This window comes from Engystomops pustulosus, chromosome 5 (genome assembly GCF_040894005.1).
Source record: "Engystomops pustulosus chromosome 5, aEngPut4.maternal, whole genome shotgun sequence".
Lineage (NCBI taxonomy): Eukaryota > Metazoa > Chordata > Amphibia > Anura > Leptodactylidae > Engystomops > Engystomops pustulosus.
In genome coordinates, this window is record NC_092415.1 from 53,692,193 (window position 1) to 53,711,480 (window position 19,288).

The 19,288-nt window shown below is 41.0% G+C and overlaps 1 protein-coding gene across 2 annotated transcripts in view; it reads left to right on the top strand.

The window, feature by feature from the left end:
* GAREM1 (GRB2 associated regulator of MAPK1 subtype 1) overlaps positions 1–19,288 on the top strand; it is an 84,199-nt gene that overhangs the window by 56,523 nt on the left and 8,388 nt on the right. For both annotated transcript variants that reach the window (XM_072152008.1, XM_072152007.1), the window contains exons 3-4: positions 557–687; positions 15,797–16,972. In XM_072152008.1, the coding sequence (XP_072008109.1) occupies positions 557–687; positions 15,797–16,972 (1,307 nt within the window). The remainder of the gene's footprint in view (positions 1–556; positions 688–15,796; positions 16,973–19,288) is intronic.

The window sequence follows — 19,288 nt, forward strand, 5'->3', positions numbered from 1 at the left end:
CTATTATTATGTAAATGTAGTATTTTAATATGACGAACCAATTGATCCCTGACAGTTGCTTCTATAGTGGTTGATAAAGGCATACTTCCCTTATGCCTACTGTGTTCATACCAGATTATTCATGCATTTCTGCATTCAACATTGTGCTCTTTTACTATGAACCTTTTTACATAAAATCTGGGATGCTTGGCATAGCTAACGTCAGGTGGTGCAGCAGGCTGTGCCTTGGATTATCATGTTTTCGGTAGTTTCTAAATGTATATATCTGGGGCATGTTTCCCCTAGGAAATTGCATCATTCATCCATCTGTTTAACCTCCTCTGGAGCTGTCATAGGTCACTAATCTGTTATTTCCTATAAACAGCTATTCGGATTATGAAACCTTTTATTTATATGATAACCGTGCTGCTGTTTTGTATACACTGGATGTATTTATGGTCTTTGTGTGATGAAAACTGTTCCATTGCATAATCCTGTAGTCATTTCACACAACACAGTGGAAATTGTGGTCCAACATCAATCTCTTACAACACTTGTCTTTCTCATTTGTCTCCAGGACAGTTCAAATTGCTGGAGCAAGATCGGGATATTAAGGAGCCAGTGCAGTATTTCAACAGTGTGGAGGAGGTGGCCAAAGCCTTTCCTGAGCGGGTCTACGTCATGGAGGAAATAACATTCAACGTCAAGGTAGCAAAGGACAAATATTTAGCACTACTGTAATGATGAAACTGAGACTTTGTTATGTCTTTTAAGAGGATCTTGTGTACTGCACAGTATTTACTAAGGTTATATTATATCTAGTGACTCATCAGCAAGAAAGGCAAAGATTGTTTCTTGAATTGGAAAAAGAAAACAACATTAAAGGGAACCTGTCATCAGAAGCCCTTATTGGCTCCCTCTTGACCCCATAGAGAATAGTGTGCACATTGCCATAGTGTTTTTATAATAAAACTGTGTCTTTTTCCGATAAAAAGAAACGTTAGAGGAAAGTTTACCTTTCACTCCGCAGAGCAGTGTCCCGTGTGAGTGGCAAATTAGATGCGGTCTCCTACCCTCATGTTCACTTTAAGATTTACGGCACAGTACTACTAGATTGTATGCCAGATTGTACTTCCTCAGGAAACTTAAGTCATTCAACATCTGTAACAAAATCCTAAAGATGTTTTACAAATCTACCATCACAAGCATTATATGCTACGCCATTGTCTGCTGGGGAGGGTCAATCAAAAAGGAGTATAATAGGCAGGACAAAATCGCCAGAAGGTGACAAAGCATTGCAGGTGATAGCCTGAGCCCAATCGACAGCATTTGGCAGGTTAGGAGTCGCAGCAAGTTTTATTTCCATTGCAGGAAACACAATACACCCATTGCACCAAGTACTACTCCCAACAACGGAGCGCAAGAAGTGACCGGTATAGGCAGATCATCTCCCGAACAACGAGGTTTCAGATGTCCTTTATACCAAGAGCCATCGATTTTCTCTGATTTTTCTTTTGTGTAATGTTAATGCTTAAGCCATGTACATCACAATTTCCTCAGTGATCAATAAAGCTTTATTGTATTGTACTGTACTATTTTGAGTCTACTAGCTAGGTCATGGAAATTTGAACAAAATAATCATTTTCTATAGTAACCTCTCCTGCATCTTATATACCAAGAAAAAGGGACGTGTTAAAGGTACTGATACTGTACACAATAAATGTGACAATGAAGCATCTTTAATAATATTCACATAGATATAAACCAATTGTGTATGCCAATATCAATTAAAAACAATTAAAAAGCACTATCCAGTGCTATGTCTCAATATAGCAGCAAAGTCATGTAATGTGCAAGGAAAATAAGCACTTGTTGCTATAAGCAACCATATGATCAAATGCGAGAAAAATAACCACAAAGGTTGCTGTCCCCACTACCCTATGTAGTCAAAATGACCAGTGCACGACTAAGAATATATGGTTCGAACAAAATATAATATAGCAATATGAGTAATGCACATGGTAAATATACCATACACATGTAGAGCAAAGACAATGAAAAGATATCACCGAATGTAGGGTAGATGGGGCTGGCTCTCCCACGCGTTCCACCACCGAGCCTGGTGGCTTCCTAAGGGGTAAGTGGCTCTAGACCCAATATGGTCCCATTAAATACAAAAAGGTGCTGCTCGCTGACCTGTGTGGTGCTTGATCGTAATGGTGTTGGCGTCTGAGCGTGGGATCTGCGCATGCGCCCGCCGCGCGGTCACATGACCGGCCCAATCCTCCAGCCTCCAACTTGGGCCAGCCATGCGACGTCACGGCTAAGCACACGCCCAGCCTCCTCACTCGCTGTGTGCGTCAAAGATGAGGCCAGGGAACTGTGACAGGTACGTTTGGTACAGTCAGCAAGCTGGAATTTGGGCCGAATATTGGAAAAATTTGCAAAAGAACATGATAATTATTGATGGGTTAGTTACTTCTAAGGATATGGAAAGTGCCTATAGTGGTCCCAAATATTTCAATCACTGCATGCATGCATGCAACTTAAAAATAAGTTCTTTTAAAGAGGAAGCTCCATAAGTCCAATTTCTCGACAAGTGATGAATAGGTGCTACACATCCTGTGATCTGTTCTGCCGTTTTGCTTAAAGCAGTACATACTGCATACTGTCGTGTCCAATTATTGTGGCGTGAAATTCTGTGAAGAAACATGAGAAAAGCATACGAAATTAGTGACAAGAGTTTGTGACAAAAAATGGTGATAGAAAATGTATTGAAGAAAAAGACAGGTAGGTACATAATCCCTAAAAATTAGAAATTATACAAATAAAATATACCGGGGGTATATTGAATATGAATAGGAAAAAAAAGTGGTCATCGGGAAAAGAAAGGGAAATAATACAACAATAAAGATGAAAAGAAACCAAACTAGAATGTCATAGAAAACTTGCCTATAAAAACCGGTAAACAGTAATTCTTCATTAATGGAGGGAAGCTAAGTCGTGATTCTTTTTGTAGTAATTTGGGTACTATGTCACCCCCTCTCATATTCAGCCCCATCTACCCTACACTCGGTGATATCTTTTCATTGTCTTTGCTCTACATGTGTATGGTATATTTACCATGTGCATTACTCATATTGCTATATTATATTTTGTTCGAACCATATATTCTTAGTCGTGCACTGGTCATTTTGACTACATAGGGTAGTGGGGACAGCAACCTTTGTGCTTATTTTTCTCGCATTTGATCATATGGTTGCTTATAGCAACAAGTGCTTTTTTTCCTTGCACATTACATGACTTTGCTGCTATATTGAGACATAGCACTGGATAGTGCTTTTTAATTGTTTTTAATTGATTTTGGCATACACAATTGGTTTATAACTATGTGAATATTAATAAAGATACTTCATTGTCACCTCTATTGTGTACAGTATCAGTACCTATAACACGTCCCTGTTTCTTGGTATATATGTTATGTTCTTTGACGCGTGGTACCCAATTTGGCCTCTATCTATTCTCTCCTGCATCTTGTTAACTCAGCCCCCTTTAAATTTTTCCCTCTTTTATTGCAGCCAATTGGTAACATCAAAAAAGTTTTTTGGGGTCATTAATGTACACTCTGCTCCCATCTTAACAGAAAAAAAACTGAAATATTGATATTTTTGCTAATTTATCAAGCAAGACAATATCACATGGTCATAAGTATTCAGACCCATCGCTCAGTATTAAGTAGAAGCACTTTTAAGCTAGTACAACCATGAGATTTTTTTGGGAATGATGCAACAAGCTTTTCACACCTCGATTTGGGGATCCTCTGCCATTCATCCTTGCAGATCCTCTCCAGATCCCTCAGGTTGGATTGTGACAATTGGTGGAAGCCATTTTCACCTCTCTCCAGAGATGCTTAATTGGGTTTAGGTCATTGCTCTGGCTGTACCAGTCAAGAATGGTCACAAAGTCACTGCTTTGTTATTTTAGCTGTGTGCTTATGGTCTTTGTCTTGTTGGAAGGTGAAACTTTGGCCCACTCTGAGGACCAGAGCCCTCTGGGAGAGGTTTTCATCCAGGATATCTCTGTACTTGGCCGTATTCATCTTTCCTTCAATTGCAACCAGTCGTCCTGTCCCTGCAGTGTGTTTTCTCCACACACATTACTTAGAATTAACACCTAAAAGGTTAAATGTTATCATAGTCTGGTAGTCCTCCATGTGTTGTTGTTTTTTTTTTTTGCAAACTGTATGTGGGCTTTCATATGTCCTGCTCTGAGGAGAGGCTTCTGTCTGCAGACTCTACTGTAAGGATCTGACTGGTGGAGGCCTACAATGATAGTTGACTTCTGCATCTCTGGAGTATATGGCCTTTATCCTATGTAGTTGCTGTGCTGATCCCACCTCTTCACTTCACCAACCCAATTATAGATTTGTCAAAGCCTGGAGAGAAGTTGGTGGTGTGCATGGAAGGCTTATGGAGGATAAAAGATTCTTTATTAAACTTGCCAGCTGCAGGGGGAGGAGATGGAACATAATAGCAGAGTGTAGACAGAGCAGACATGATGGAGCTGCTTCCTGTAATCACTAAGCAATGCCAGAACTCGCACAGTGCATAGCAACACCCTCCACCCTTCTATGAGCCTTGTAGTCTGCCTGCATGCCCTGTTCCTTCCTCTTACACAGTATGCATTAGTGATGGGAAGTCTGGCTCTTCTTAGTGCACTGCATCTTTGGGCTCTGCTCACTAAGATAAGCCGACTCCTAAACGGCTCCCTATTACATGTATAATAGGAAGCCGCAGTCCACCATTTCACACCACTTTTAACCCGATTCTATCGGAACATGGTGAACTGGTTAGGGGTGGGTTTAAGTGAGCCATTGGCTCACTGCAGGGAGCCGTAGAGCCGGCTCGTTTGCAAACCACACATCACTATGGATCCTTCTTAACTTGATTAGGAGAGGGCTGAGACAGCAGCGAAACAGCTGCAATAGGGTATTGAATGTATAATAGAGAAATGTTGCAGCTATAGAAAAAACTTTACAGTTGTGCTTTAAGCAGTATCTGTATATCAGCTCCCTCCTTATCCTGTATCCAATGACAATCCAATGAGAGATAAAGGAGCCTGATAGAGTCTAATGACAACCCATTATCTAAGAGAGCGTAATCAGCAAGTGAAATATTCTCTAGTTCTGGAAATAGTTAATATTTAGCCTCCTTCCTTTATCTCCATGTTGTGTAGACATATGTGTACATAAACATTGTTCACTACAAGATAGAGAAGCTGCAAAAAAACCATAAGAAGCGGTTTTATTCAAGCAAGTAAATTAAAGGGTTTTTTTTATAATCACTTGCACTATTAACGGATGCAATAAAAAAATATTGCTTCAAAAATGTAGTTTTGCTTTATAGGTTGGTAGTGTTTCGACAAACTTTTGTTAAAGTTAGTTAGAAGACATTTAGTGAGATTTGATGCCTTTGATGATTTCCATCTTGGTCTCCCAAGTTGGACAACAGCTCATAGAGGCATCAGATTACAGCCACCAATAGAAGTCTATGGAGAAAGCGGAAAGGATGCGTGAGAGAGAATAAAAGAAACACGGACAGAAAGTGACACAGGCTGATTCAGAAACTTAGTTACTGTAGTTTGTATCTCATCACAACATTGCTATTTAGCCCTCCTTAGCAATGTGCTGTATTCTGCTACAAGAGTGACGGAGGATAAAGGAACAGAGCGTCCTGTCTCCTGTCACCATCGTACTCTCTATTCACTAGCCTAAACTTTGCTTATAGAAATCACATACGCGCTGGTGTTACTTCTCATGTCCACAGATATGACAGCTTATCAGGGAAGTCATACAAAAATATTTGTACACTTTGGAGCGATTGTCACATAAAGGATTGGAGGTTTTCTTTTGTTCTGAGTTAGAATATCCCAATGCTGATATGTGAGAACGAAGACATCCACATCCTGGACAAACACAACTCCTATCCATGAAGTGTAGCCGTGGTCCAATGTAAAAACATATAAAAATACTAAAGATGTCCTAGGCATCTTAGAGACTCATTTTAATACTTGCAGTTGAGGTTTCTGTTTTCCATTTTTAGAGAGGAAATCTACCATTATAATCCATCATAATTTACTATTACTCATACATCCAGTCACTATGACTGTGGTAATCTTCTTATATTTGTTATCCATATTACTATTTTTTAATTTTTTTTTAATGGTGATTGATGGTATTAAACTACACAGCCTCGGGTCTTACAAAGACCCGACGCTGGCATGATGACAGGTCGTCACTCCCCTGCCAAGATGGCTAGCACTGATCGTGGGTGTTACTGGTGGGTATTTGCTGCAACATGTAGCAAACGCCCACCTTGTATGGAGAGGGCTCAGCCCATGAGCCCTCTCCATACACCCGCAGCCCACTTGTTACGAACAGATATTGTATCTCACACGTCGGTAAGGGGTTAAATGAAGCTTTCAGGAATATTTTAAAGAACTAATATAAAGTTTATTTCTAGTGATTTACATTTGTTGACAGATGAGTGAATAACACAGAGGTATGAGCGTCTATTGTCATGACTTGCTGAATGAATATTTAGAAGCATCATGTTAGCACATAGTGGAGTGTTGCTGGAGATCTGAAAGATTTGGCATTGTTCCTCAGACACATTCATTTACTTTGTTGTTTCTGTGACTTGCCTGCAACGTGGGCACAAATTTGACTGTCAGCTCTAATATAGCAATGCAAATAATGTATACACTCCTAGGTGTGAAATCGTAATTATACTTTGTGTCATGTATGTATGTGTATATGTATGTGTATATATATATTATGGGAAAAAGCTGTTGGGCCAGGCACTGATATATTATATATTACACACACACATCTATCTATCTATTGGCACTGTATAAAATAGTATCACATCCTGGTGGTGCTGCCACTTTACAAATGTAGAATGTCACAAAAATATCCATGTCTCCTGAACTTGGCATGAGGCCTTCACTTCCAACACTTAGAGGTTCACAACAATGTCTCACGCTCTCAAGTTGACTAATTCTCTGTTGAGTTGGGATTCTGGGGTACAGAGTTATTAGCATCTAAACAGAGATTTTAAAAAAAGGTATTAAATGTGATTCGAATCTAGAGTAAGAGCAGGACACGCCATTTGAGGTGCACTAGTCTCCATTACCTGTTCCCCAATGATGTGACCTCAATGAGTCGGCGCAATGACATCCATGAAGATGACATTAGACCTGTGTTGTTCATGTAGAGGCACAATGCCTGGATTATTAATGTTATTCCGTCAGTATGGGCTTCTCACTGTACTGTACATAAAGCATAGGTCAATTTGGTATTGACTAGACACACCTGCCCACTCTGTTCAGGGTGGATCAGTGAACAGCACTAAGGCCCACTGGTCCCTTGTCCAGCGCCGCCTGGTCCTGATGGTGTGGTCAGGTACTCTTGCAGACAGTCATGTAAATGGTTTTGAAATGGTCAGACATGTGCCTGGAGTTGTGTGGTTAACATTTTCACAGCTGCTTACACTTCCACAAATAAAGAAAACCGGATTCAAACCAGCCGAACACACGCGTTTCGGTGCGTTTAAAATCGCACCAAGACCACACCGTGTGACCACATCCTTATAGCTGAGATTCCTGTAGTGCTCCTCCATCCAGTTCTGTAAGCAGAAGAAAACCCAAAGTCCTACTGAAAGAATAACAAAGCACAATACAATGCAAATGAGTTTTGTAAATAATAGAGGTCGGATGCCACCAGTATTGCATCTGACGTCAAGGAGTCTGGTTCCTATGACAACTAAGCATTTTGGTAAACTTTCTTCTTCACAACAAGGTAATCAGAGACCAAAAAAAAAATCCTTAGTAATTCTTCATGAACAGCCGGCACATTAAATAAGTTGCCACAGATACAGCAAACATTTCGTAAGAATAAAAACTATATACAATCACATAGTCCATAGTCGTGACTGTTACATGGAGTCAACATAGAAAAATCAGCAAGTTGTCTATTATGTGCCCAAAGTATGTCACGGCCCTATCGTGACCGTAATCCCACAGATTTAGGTTTATGTTTAGGAATGTAGTTTAATTAATCTAATTAAAAAGTCCAATTACCTTGTGATTACATGAATATACACGTACACTATTTGTAGTACAGAACAGCTTTTATTAGGGCTCCCTACTTTCCAGAGCCATTATTATTCTGCCAGGCCCCAATTTCACATATCCCAGCATCCCCTGCTTGAGGCATGGGTCACAGTCACTGCTTATTCCAGGGGTACCACCGCTAATGCAGTCTAGACCGCTCTATAAAAAACGCCTGATTATCCTTGCACAGTCTTGTATCAGTCATGTAATACAATTTTTTTTTCCCAACAAACCTAGTGCCATCCCTGTCACATGACATACTTTTAATGATTATGATGGCGATTTAGAATTTAGAGGTTTTGATCAAGAATCTGTTTCCGTACGTGCAGCGAATAACCTCGAAATAGTCTTCTCCTGCAGCCCCGGCCACAAAATCAATCATTTCATGCATAATTTGTGCTGAGAAATCTGCCAGTATAGCCATGAAATGTGCCATATTGTATTATATTGCATTGCTGAAGCGTTGAATTGTGGGATTGGAGAGGCAGATAACATGGACTATTTGGACAAAAGGATTGGAACACCTGTCAATAGGCCATGGATCTGGTTGCCCTTTACAGCAAAACAGCTTTTTGGAATTTTGTATTGAAAGTTTAAAAGTTTTAAAAGTATTGAAGTTTGGGAATTTCGTATTAAAGTTTTTGCAGTGTTTCTATGGGAACTTTTATTTAATGGGAATTATGGGAAAAAGCTGTTGGGCCAGGCACTGATATTGGACAAGAGGGCTTGTTTATCCCAAAGCTGTTATAAGAGCATAAAGCAAAAAAAAAGGAAACGTACAGAGAGGACATTGCCTTGTGTAATAATGTGAAGGAACTGGTCCCATTGTAAAATTCTAAATTGGGTGCTCGCCTAAGTAAAACTTGATGCAATGGATATACGGTAACCCCACTGGGGGTGAAAAGATGTCAGATCCCAGTTAAACTCATGCCACGGTATCCCAAAACCGCAAGAATTTTTTGCCGTCAATAGCTCTGAACCATAAAAAAGTGGTTTAAGACCCAAAATGCATTATACTGATTTTGTTGCTTATTGCTATATACATTTTTTAAAGAATACATTTTATTGGAACTTTTTTTTTACTAAACTTGCTATAGTGAGAGTGTATTAGCGCCGTTGTTGCTGTTTTTTTTTTTTTTTTTATGTGGATGGAGTTAAGGTCAGGACCCTGTGTGTGTACATACAGTTGCCCAAACCATCTTTGTATGATAAAGTAATGACCTTAACAATGCATGACAGAATAGTACACCATGGCAGCGTCAGGGGGGGTATAGAGAGGGCTCGGATCACGAGTGTAACCACATAAATCCCATGGGGAAAGCCTCCCACAGCATTTAATTACCATCAGTATAGTTTGGGTTCAATCATAAACATGTTAGTTGTTGCCGCATCCCAAAATGCTTAATCTATCAAAATAAAAGCGATTATTCCCACTGCTGAACCCTGTTATGGAAAATGGTATCCAAATTGCTCTTTTTTGCCATTTTGAAGCACAAAAAATTAAATAAAAAGTGGTCAAAATGTCCTATGTCCTAAAGTCCCCAAGATCGCGGCAATGCAAATCTCACGTCATCCCAGAAAAAAAAAGACACCTTACACAGGTTGTACACCAAAACATTTTTCCAATTTAAAGGTTGCACTTAAAAAAGGAAAGTAAAAATCCATCTCTAGTTTTGTTTCACCTTTGGTGAACTGCTGCCGCTTTTTGCGTTTTTCTACATACTTTACCCACCAGTCAGGGAAATCTTCTTTTGTTGCTGAACGCTGCAGGATTTGCTCCCGATTACTTATGTAGTGAATGAAAGTGTTTCCTCCTCAGTTGGCCAGGAAATTATCAGTGGTGTTGAGATAACACAAATTGTGAATAGTTTCCTCTCAGGAAGTAGTAGCGCAGTATCCAGACCAGTAGATTGTATGGACTGGAGTCATTTACTATTACCCAACCTTTTACTGGGTCTCATATTTGCTGCCCTGTGATGTCACCGTCTCATTGCTGACTTGTCACTCCCCCGTACCCCAGGCCAATCTGTATAATGACATCATCTGGATGGTTGTGATGTCATAGCTTTTATAATAACACAGCATGTGTAGCAGCTCATGAACTGACTGTATATGCTATTATGTTACTATTTGTTCTGTAAAATACACTTGGGTAGCACAAAAAGCTCATACTGAACAGTTTTCGCTGTAGGGTTTGTTTACCGACACATTCTCAGCTTTTATTCTATAAAAATATGTTGAAATATTTTCATAATGAAATTTAGTTGAATCCATGGCTTTGTTTGTTCTGCGTATTTATTTAGCTTAATATTGTAGTTGAGAAGCAGCCTGACATTTTCAGTGCGGAGCCACATTTTCTCTTTTTATTCCATTCTCAGATTATAATAATCCACAGCTTTGCCTTCTTCTTACATGACCAACGGTCCTTACATGATTCACCAGTGAGACTTACCTACCTGTACAGTCTGCTGGTAGATTAAAGTGTTTTGTATGGTCAGTACTGTAAGTTTTTGTGTACAGTAATAATACAGTGATGTTCCTTTTTCTTTTTTTCAGTTTTATAGCAGTCACTATACAAAGCTTTGTTCACGCTAATATCACAATTTCCATAAAGAATGTGCCTCTTTTAAAAGGTCAATTACTTCTATGGCTTTGGGTACATTCAGACGCGCACAGGACCGTGAGGAGAAGGTGTGAGTGCTCTTCACCTCTCCGCCCTCCATAGGCCACCTTGGTGCCATAGAATCCAGCCTTCCTCATGAATGAGGGAGTGGTTAATAATGTAGTAGTGCCGAGTCACACACAACCACTGTCTGTCAGTCTCTCTCTCTCTCTGTCATCGTTTCAGCAAAGGATTGTGTATAACTTTCTCCTGCCCCTGAAGGTGAAAGTAAAGGGAGCTGTATTTGTCTGCAGTTGAATATTGGCAGATGGTCCCCAAGTACTAGTTCCACACCATTATATCAGTGCGCTTGGTTTACAATCCTTCATTCTGATGGTAGATGTCCTTTTAAATGTTTTAATGGTGAGCCATGGTAAAACAATTAAGACCGTATCCTGTTTTCTTCCACTGCTGACACTAGAAGTCTGAATATGCAAAAAAAAATGTTGACATTTGTGTGCAGTCAATTTTTTTTTCCCTGGGGAACCAGGTGTTCTGCCTTATCAATGCAAGCCATCAGTTTTTGTTTTTTTGCAGATGTGATGGTTTACATTGATTAAAAAGTCAAAACTAGAGATTGTTTGTTTGTTTGTTTGTTTGTTTGTTTGTTTGTTTATGATGTCAAAGAAAAATAAAAACGTGCACTCATTGACTAAAATCCAAACTTCTTTTATTTCGGTCAGGCAAGACAATAGAGCATGCCAGGCACACAGTGAAGAGAGCGCCAGGGCATTTGGCGCTAACAGCGCTTCCTCTCATATGTGAACCAGAGAAAGCGCTGTTGGTGCAAAATGACCGGTCACTTGTTCACTGTGTGTCTGGCATGCTCTATTGTCTTGCATGGCCTGATTTAAAGGACTTTGGATTTTAGTTGGTGAGTGCATGTCTCTATTTTTCTTTGCATAAACATTTTGGGACTGTTTTTTGTAACTTTCATAGCTCCGTGTTCACACCTAGCCAACTGACTGGACTGGCTCGCTGGGAGGCAGATCAGAATAGCATCGGCATTACAATTCTTGTACTTTGCTGGAATTTGTAAGTGTGGGTTTCACAGAGACCTTTCCCAATAAATAAATGCACACACAGCCCGGTTACTGACGAGAAAGATTGGTTGACGTGATCCATGCCTCAAGTTAAAAAGAAACCCATTGCAAAAAAGCTGCGGATAAATTCCCAGTCATTTTGCCATATTGTTAATGGACATCTACCACGATTTGTTAGTACGGTAAAATGTAACTACACATATTTGCTTGTAGCTGTCTTCTCCTCGATCCCGGCACGGGTGTTCTTTAATGTTGACACACGGGATCACTGGTAATTATTTGTGCCTCTCAATAATGTTCTGCCAGAAGGAAAAATTAGCTGGAAGTGATAAATCGGGTCTAAATGTTATGATTAGATGAAAATGTTATATAGTTTTATAGGAAACTTCTCAACATGATAAGAGCAGAGATAAAAATGGTAAATTATAAAATATCTTTTTCTATAAAATTAGAAAAATCCTCCTGCTCTATAACATACTGCCCACAGACGCAGACGGTAGCTTCCCACAAAACGCAACAAGTGAGCCCTATGAGGATCTGGCCTCAACAAGATACTTGACAATAAACAAGACTTATTAAAATGTTGTTCTACTTTAAATAACACTTGACAGTCATAATGACTATTAGGTAATCATCTGTTCCTGCAAATATGTTCTTCCGTCTGTTAATTTCTCATCCACCTCCCACAGCCACAAAGATAGATGAAGACTAAAAAACACAGGCAAATAATGACTTTAAGACTCTGCACATTGTAGCTAATTTATTTCATACGTTTCTTCTACCATCTCTAGTCTATCTCTGTGCGGACACTGAATAGAAGAGCCAAGTGTAATATTACTTCACACCGGTCTATAGCCCTGGTAGCGTTGTAGAAAAACCTTAGGTATTTATTGAAGATATAGTTTTTTCCTCCAACGTTGATTCCCTTATAGCAGTGGTGGCGAACCTATGGCACGGGTGCCAGAGGTGGCACTTGGAGCCCACTATGTGGGCACCCAAGCCATTACCCAGCCATTCAGTTCTCATGACTTCCTCCTGCAGTCACAGGCATCCCAAGACGTGCCACGTTCAGTGCTATTCTAAAGTGACTTGAAGTGCAAGAGGAGCAAGGAGGTGTGGAAAGAACCGGATTATCATTGGGGACCCTTCTCCGGGCCTTTGATTCATGCTGTTAAGTGGACCTTAAAGGAAAGCTACAATGATAATCTGAATATCTCCTTCTCTCTACTGTATTGGTGTCCTCAGGACGCCAATACGTTTGAAACCTGTGACAAAGCAGGGAGCAATAAGCCATTTATTTTAAATTGGCATTTTGTGAAAAATTATGTGGCTTTTGGTTGTAATTTGAGCACTCGATCTCTAAAAGGTTCGCCATCACTGCCATATTGTATGGACTAATATAAGAAAAGAGAAATTTTTATTCTCCATGTATCCAGACGTTTTCCTCCTTTCCCACCTTGATTTATAAAACAATTTTATCACACAGATTTCTGCTGGATACACACTGGTCTGCCGAGATTGACTGACTGCATCTCGCCAAAGCATTATCCTTACAGATATTGCATCTCACCCTTGCATCTCATAGAAGGAAATACCGTATATACTCGTGTATAAGCCAAGTTTTTCAGCAAAAAAATGTGCTGAAAAACGTCCCCTTGGCTTATACACGAGTCAATACATGAAAAAATAGGACTTAAAAAATAATAAACGTATATACTCACCCTCTGGTGGCCCCGATGTGCAGCGCTGCTCCCCCGATGTCCGCGCGGGTCCTCTTCTGGCTTCCGCGCATGTCTTCTGTCTTCTCTAAAATCGTGCCTGGCGCCGCCATTGTTCTCTCCCGGGCGGCAGGCGCATAGTATGACGCGCCGCTGCTGACATTATACTAGGCGAGGGAGAGAACAATGGCGGCGCCCAGCACGATGTTAGAGAAGACAGAAGACAGGCGCGCTCACATCGGGGGAGCAGCGCTGCGCATCGGGGCCACTGGGAGGGTGAGTACATAAGCTGTATACTACTGGGGACAGGCTGGGCTGGCTGTATACTGCTGGGGGCAGGCTGGGCTGGCTGTATACTACTGGGGGCAGGCTGTATACTACAGGGGCAGGCTGTATACTATAGGGGGCTGGCTGGCTATATACTGGGGGGGGTCTGTGACCAATGCATTTCCCACCCTAGGCTTATACTCGAGTCAATAGGTTTTCCCAGTTTTTGGTGTTAAAATTAGGGGTCTCGGCTTATACTCGAGTATATACGCGATATATAATAGTACAACAGCTAATAGCGATTCATAGACAGCTGACATTTGGGTAAAAATACTCAATAATGTGGTACACAGGCAATATAATGGCAAGAAATACTGGTTCCCGTCTTGTACACACAACCGTTTATCCTTACAATGTATCTGAATGATTCTCTAGCAATGACTCCTATACATGTTTCGTCCCTTTTTAGTCTATAAAACCTCCTTCTCTTAAACGGACTAAATGCCTCTGTTGACGTGGGTATGAAATAAAAATACATGGACATCTGTATGGACCGGTCATGCATTTGTACACAGTAATTGGGTCATTCCTAAGCCGTCTTTTCTCCATAGTCAATAACTATAGTTTTTGAGATAAAATAATCCCTCTGCTGTTTATCCTGGGCGCGTCAGTCATCTTGTTCTTGTAATTACAACAATCATTACAGGTTTTCTAAGATTAGCAGGGGCAGCTCTTCCCCTGCCTCTACCCCAGATTATAAGAGAAAGACGTATAAAAACAAATAGGGACTCCTGGTATGTGGATTATAGATTGCTATAAGATCCCTCCTGCTTATAAACTGGACAGGGGGCACTGAACACGTCTGCAGCAGAGAAGCTCCCGCCATAGTTGGCATTTACCAATTTGGTATTGGTCAGCATGTTTTTTTAATTTTAGGTAAAATAGTGAAGTAGGTTATCCAATGCAAAGGTAAGCAGTGATAAAGTCCAAAACATACTGGTATGTTGATTAGATCGTGAGCCCCCCTGTGCAATATTTCTTTTTTATTTTTTAATGAGAGACTTTAGGTTCTTCCTATACAGTGGACTATGTGCTGGGAGATCCTTTCATAGAATGACAGTAACTTCTTACATGCCTTGGTGGCCCAGGTCCTCTTAATCCAGTGATGACTAACCTTTGACACGCCGAGACACTTTTTATGGACACGCAGCGAGCTGACACCATCAGGAGGCGGGGAAGTCTCCTCCTGAAAGTGCGGCACAGTAGCCATCTTCAAGGGAGAGAAGATGATGTTGCTGTTGGCACCATGTTCTCAGCAGGAGAGTTGCTTCAACTCCAGATGCTGATGTTTTCTCTTGCTGCTCTGGCTATACTACATGACGGCGTCAGCATCCAAAGGCAGGGAAACACTTCTGCTGAGCGAACAATGCACACGGCATCCATCTTATTTCTGTTAAAGTAGGAAGTTTGTTAGGCAGTGAAGCCAGAACTCCCACTCAAACTAATTTTATTGTAGACCTGAATCCAAACAGCCGGGAACCTACAGAATTTGTCTTCCAGTACAGACATAAGAGTCATGCTCATAGGCCAGGGTATTTATGTATTTGTGATGTAACCTTCTGACACACAGAATATATGGGGGAGATTCATCATAAGTCCCTTAGAGTAGAACTATTCTAGTCGCCCATTACAACCAATCAGAGCTCAGCTTTCTTTTCCCCTCAGCTGTTTATGAAATTAAAGCTGAGCTCTGATTGGTTTCCATGGGCAACTAGAACAGTTTTACCTCAGAAACTTGATGATAAATGTTATGTCTTTATAGAATCATAGTTCTCGTTTCTGTGTGAGTTCTTCTACCGTCACTTTGCGCAGAGCGTTATCTGATTTATGTTTAGCAGTTTATTCCCTGTGGATAGTACAAATTGTCTAACAAATATCATTTGCTTTACTTACAGGTTGCATCAGGAGAGTGCAATGAAGATACCGAAGTGTATAACATCACGCTATGTACTGGAGATGAACTTACGCTAATGGGCCAGGCTGAGATTCTTTATGCAAAAACATCCAAGGAGAAGTCACGTCTGAATACCATATTTAAGAAAATTGGAAAATTGAACTCAATCAGCAAATTGGGGAAAGGCAAAATGCCGTGCTTGATATGCATGAACCATAGAACTAATGAAAGCATCAGCCTTCCGTTTCAGTGTAAAGGGAGGTTTAGCACCCGCAGTCCTCTAGAGCTTCAGATGCAAGACGGGGAACACACGATCCGTAACATTGTAGAGAAGACACGACTGCCTGTAAATGTGACTGTGCCTAGCCCCCCTCCCCGTAACCCCTACGACCTTCACTTTATACGCGAGGGACATCGGTACAAGTTTGTCAATATACAAACCAAGACTGTTGTCGTCTGTTGTGTTCTGCGTGCTGGTAAAATCATTCCCATGCATTTTCCATTACATTTATCTGTCCCAACGTTCAGCATACCTGAAAATATAGCAAAAGGAGAAATGTGGCAGGAGTCGGTCGTCCAACATTGGTATAATATATGCCAAGAGCAGTTTGATATAGAGGAATACTCCCGTGCGGTGAGGGATGTCAAAGTAGACTGGAATGAAGAATGCAAGAGCCCGAAGAAGACTTATTGCTCCGGTCATAGTCACATACCAAACTCCCTCAGTTATGCCCGGGACGAGCTGACCCAATCCTTCCATAGGCTTTCCGTCTGTGTTTATGGAAACAATCTTCATGGAAACAGCGAGGTGAACCTACATGGTTGTCGGGACCTATGTGGGGACTGGGCTGTGTTCCCTCCAGATTCTTCTCAGTACCAAGATTCTGGTGACAGTGGTAGTGACTACCTTTTCCCTGAAACTGGTGAGGAATCAGGAGTTTTACCAGCAAAACCAGAGCTTCCCTATGAGGAGCTGTGGCTGGAACTGGGAAATGAGAAACGCGCAGGACAACCCCTAACCCGTTCACAAAGCGAGAAGAACAAATGTGATCCTTTCCGAGGTTCATTGCATTCCAAGTGTGGCACGTCCTCTCTGTCATCTCCTGGATCTCTGCTGACAAGCAAATGTGCAGATTTATCTTTACCTCCACCTCCAGTGCCTCCCAAATCAGAAGCTGTGAGTATTGGTCTATTTATCAGGTTAAAATTAGGAATCATAATGATTGAATTGCAATTTACCGCAATTTGTTAATTTCGGTCTGCAGTTAAACTTTCTTATCGGTGGCTTTCTTCTTGACATAACGGTTCTAGTACCTCATCGGTACCATGTGACCTCTGGTTCTGTGAATTCTGTATTGTTTGCTGTCTGGACTAGAATTGGGTTTCTCCATACAATTAGATGCTCAATTTGGAGAGACTGACATGTGGTGCACTCAGCAAACATAATGTTGAATTTGAAGGGGCTCCCCAGGATCGATTCTTTTTTCATTGTATTTCAGCTGTTGTAACAAAATACAAAATAAGTGCCTCACATCAGCCTCGGCCTCTTTTTGACATACAGAGGCTGAGTGGTGATGTCCCTTCGACAGCGCATGACCACTACTGGCCGCAGAGGCATGCTGTAGTGGGTGGGTGCTGTCGGCACAATGTCATCATTGACCCTCTGTATACCAACAGAGCGATGGGAGGTGCCACACTGGATCCTTAAAGCATTACTTTTAGGGGAACGTTCTTCAATGCATTTGATCGTCATATGCTTGTTTTTTTGGGTGAATTCGTATAAGGTAATTAAACAGGCTCAAAATATTCATCCTCCATAATATTACACTGTGGAGGTCCAACACTCTGCTTGCCCGCAGATCAGCTATTCTCACCTGACACACAGAATAGGATGAGTAAGCAGAGAGCTCCATTTTCAGTGTGTGGCCGGACCAGGTTACTGCAGATCATCTCCCATTCATTTAAAGCTGTCTGCGTCCGCTACTGAGAATCTCTTATCCGTGAGGGGGCTTGTTCCCCATTTATGAGAAAGATTACATATAGATGAATACTTTTTAGCTTGTGAAATTCCTTTAATAGGATAATCCTAGTTAACAAACATGTGGAAAACTACGGTAAATACAGGGTTCCCCCTACGTAAGGACACACGACTTAGAGACGGGCTGGCTGCTGCTTTACATAAAATAAACACACTTGTCCATAGATTGTAATACCTGACACAGCCTATAAACATGGCTCTATTGTTTTGTAATCTTTTCTTATCTTGGAAATTGTCATACTAAACAGTGCTTCCAACACTGTAATATAACTACAATAAGCTAAAACTAACCATGCCGGCTGTAATGTGCCGTATGTGCAAATAAGACACATTCATAAATGAGACAACATTTGGGAAGGGCTCCCTGGGTGTGTTTTGAGAATATCAATGAGATGTAAATTGGATAATTCTAAATACAAGAAGCCATTCCCATTGTTCTCCCAATCCATGTGTTCCACCATCGCCGCCTTGAGAGTGCCAGTGCCAGGCTCGGAAGAGGCGCCAGAATTACACAAGCCATCTGTGAACTTATACTATACCTCAAAATAAAATGTTAAAATAAAGAAATGAGATTTCTGAATATTAAAATATTCCTGTAATCCTCATCATCAGAGATCGGCAGAAGTATCAGCAAGACTGCTTTTATTTAGAGGAGTAGAGATGGAGACCCACAATACAGAACAATCCAGACAGTACATGATGTGTCATATCCAGAGCTTGTATTGTACTGGATGATGGTTCTCATGTCTCCGGAGATGAGTCTGGGTGGAAACATGAGCTTCAAATTACAGGTAGCACATAGGGATTTATAATAATGTGTTCTCAAGAAACTTCCCACACACGTCAGGAATCCGAGAAGAATAATTGTTAACAGCTACAACCAAAACACTTCCGCCCACAGCGCTATGCATATTCCTCTATATGTCTGGGAATATGCTGGATATGATGCAATTTCTCATCACTTAATTCATTTAGCAGGAACTGTAATACAAAAGCTGCTCAATATAGCAAAAGTCAAAGTGTCAGAGCTGCTGCTTCAGGCACCCTGGAGGTCCCTGGATCCTTGAAGGGCTTTGCCCATAAAAGAAAATTCTCAAGTTTCAATCCCCTAGTGATGTTTACACAATAAAGATAAATTTTAATCCCTTACTTTACAATTTTACTCAGTTTTATCTCCTTTCATTCAGTGATGGTCAGTGTAAAATTTTGGAATGGTGGCAGGGACTCACTAAGCAGACACATTGGGGCAAATTTACTTACCCGGTCCATTCGCGTTCCAGCGGCGGCTTCTCCGCTCTGGATTCGGGTCCGGCCGGGATTTAATAAGGTAGTTCTTCCGCCGTCCACCAGGTGGCGCTGCTGCGCTGAAAGTAAACTCATCGCGCCGGAATGCACCGAGCTGGACCAGGTGAAGGTAAGCGGTCCTTATGCGACACATTTTCGGGTTTTAAATGC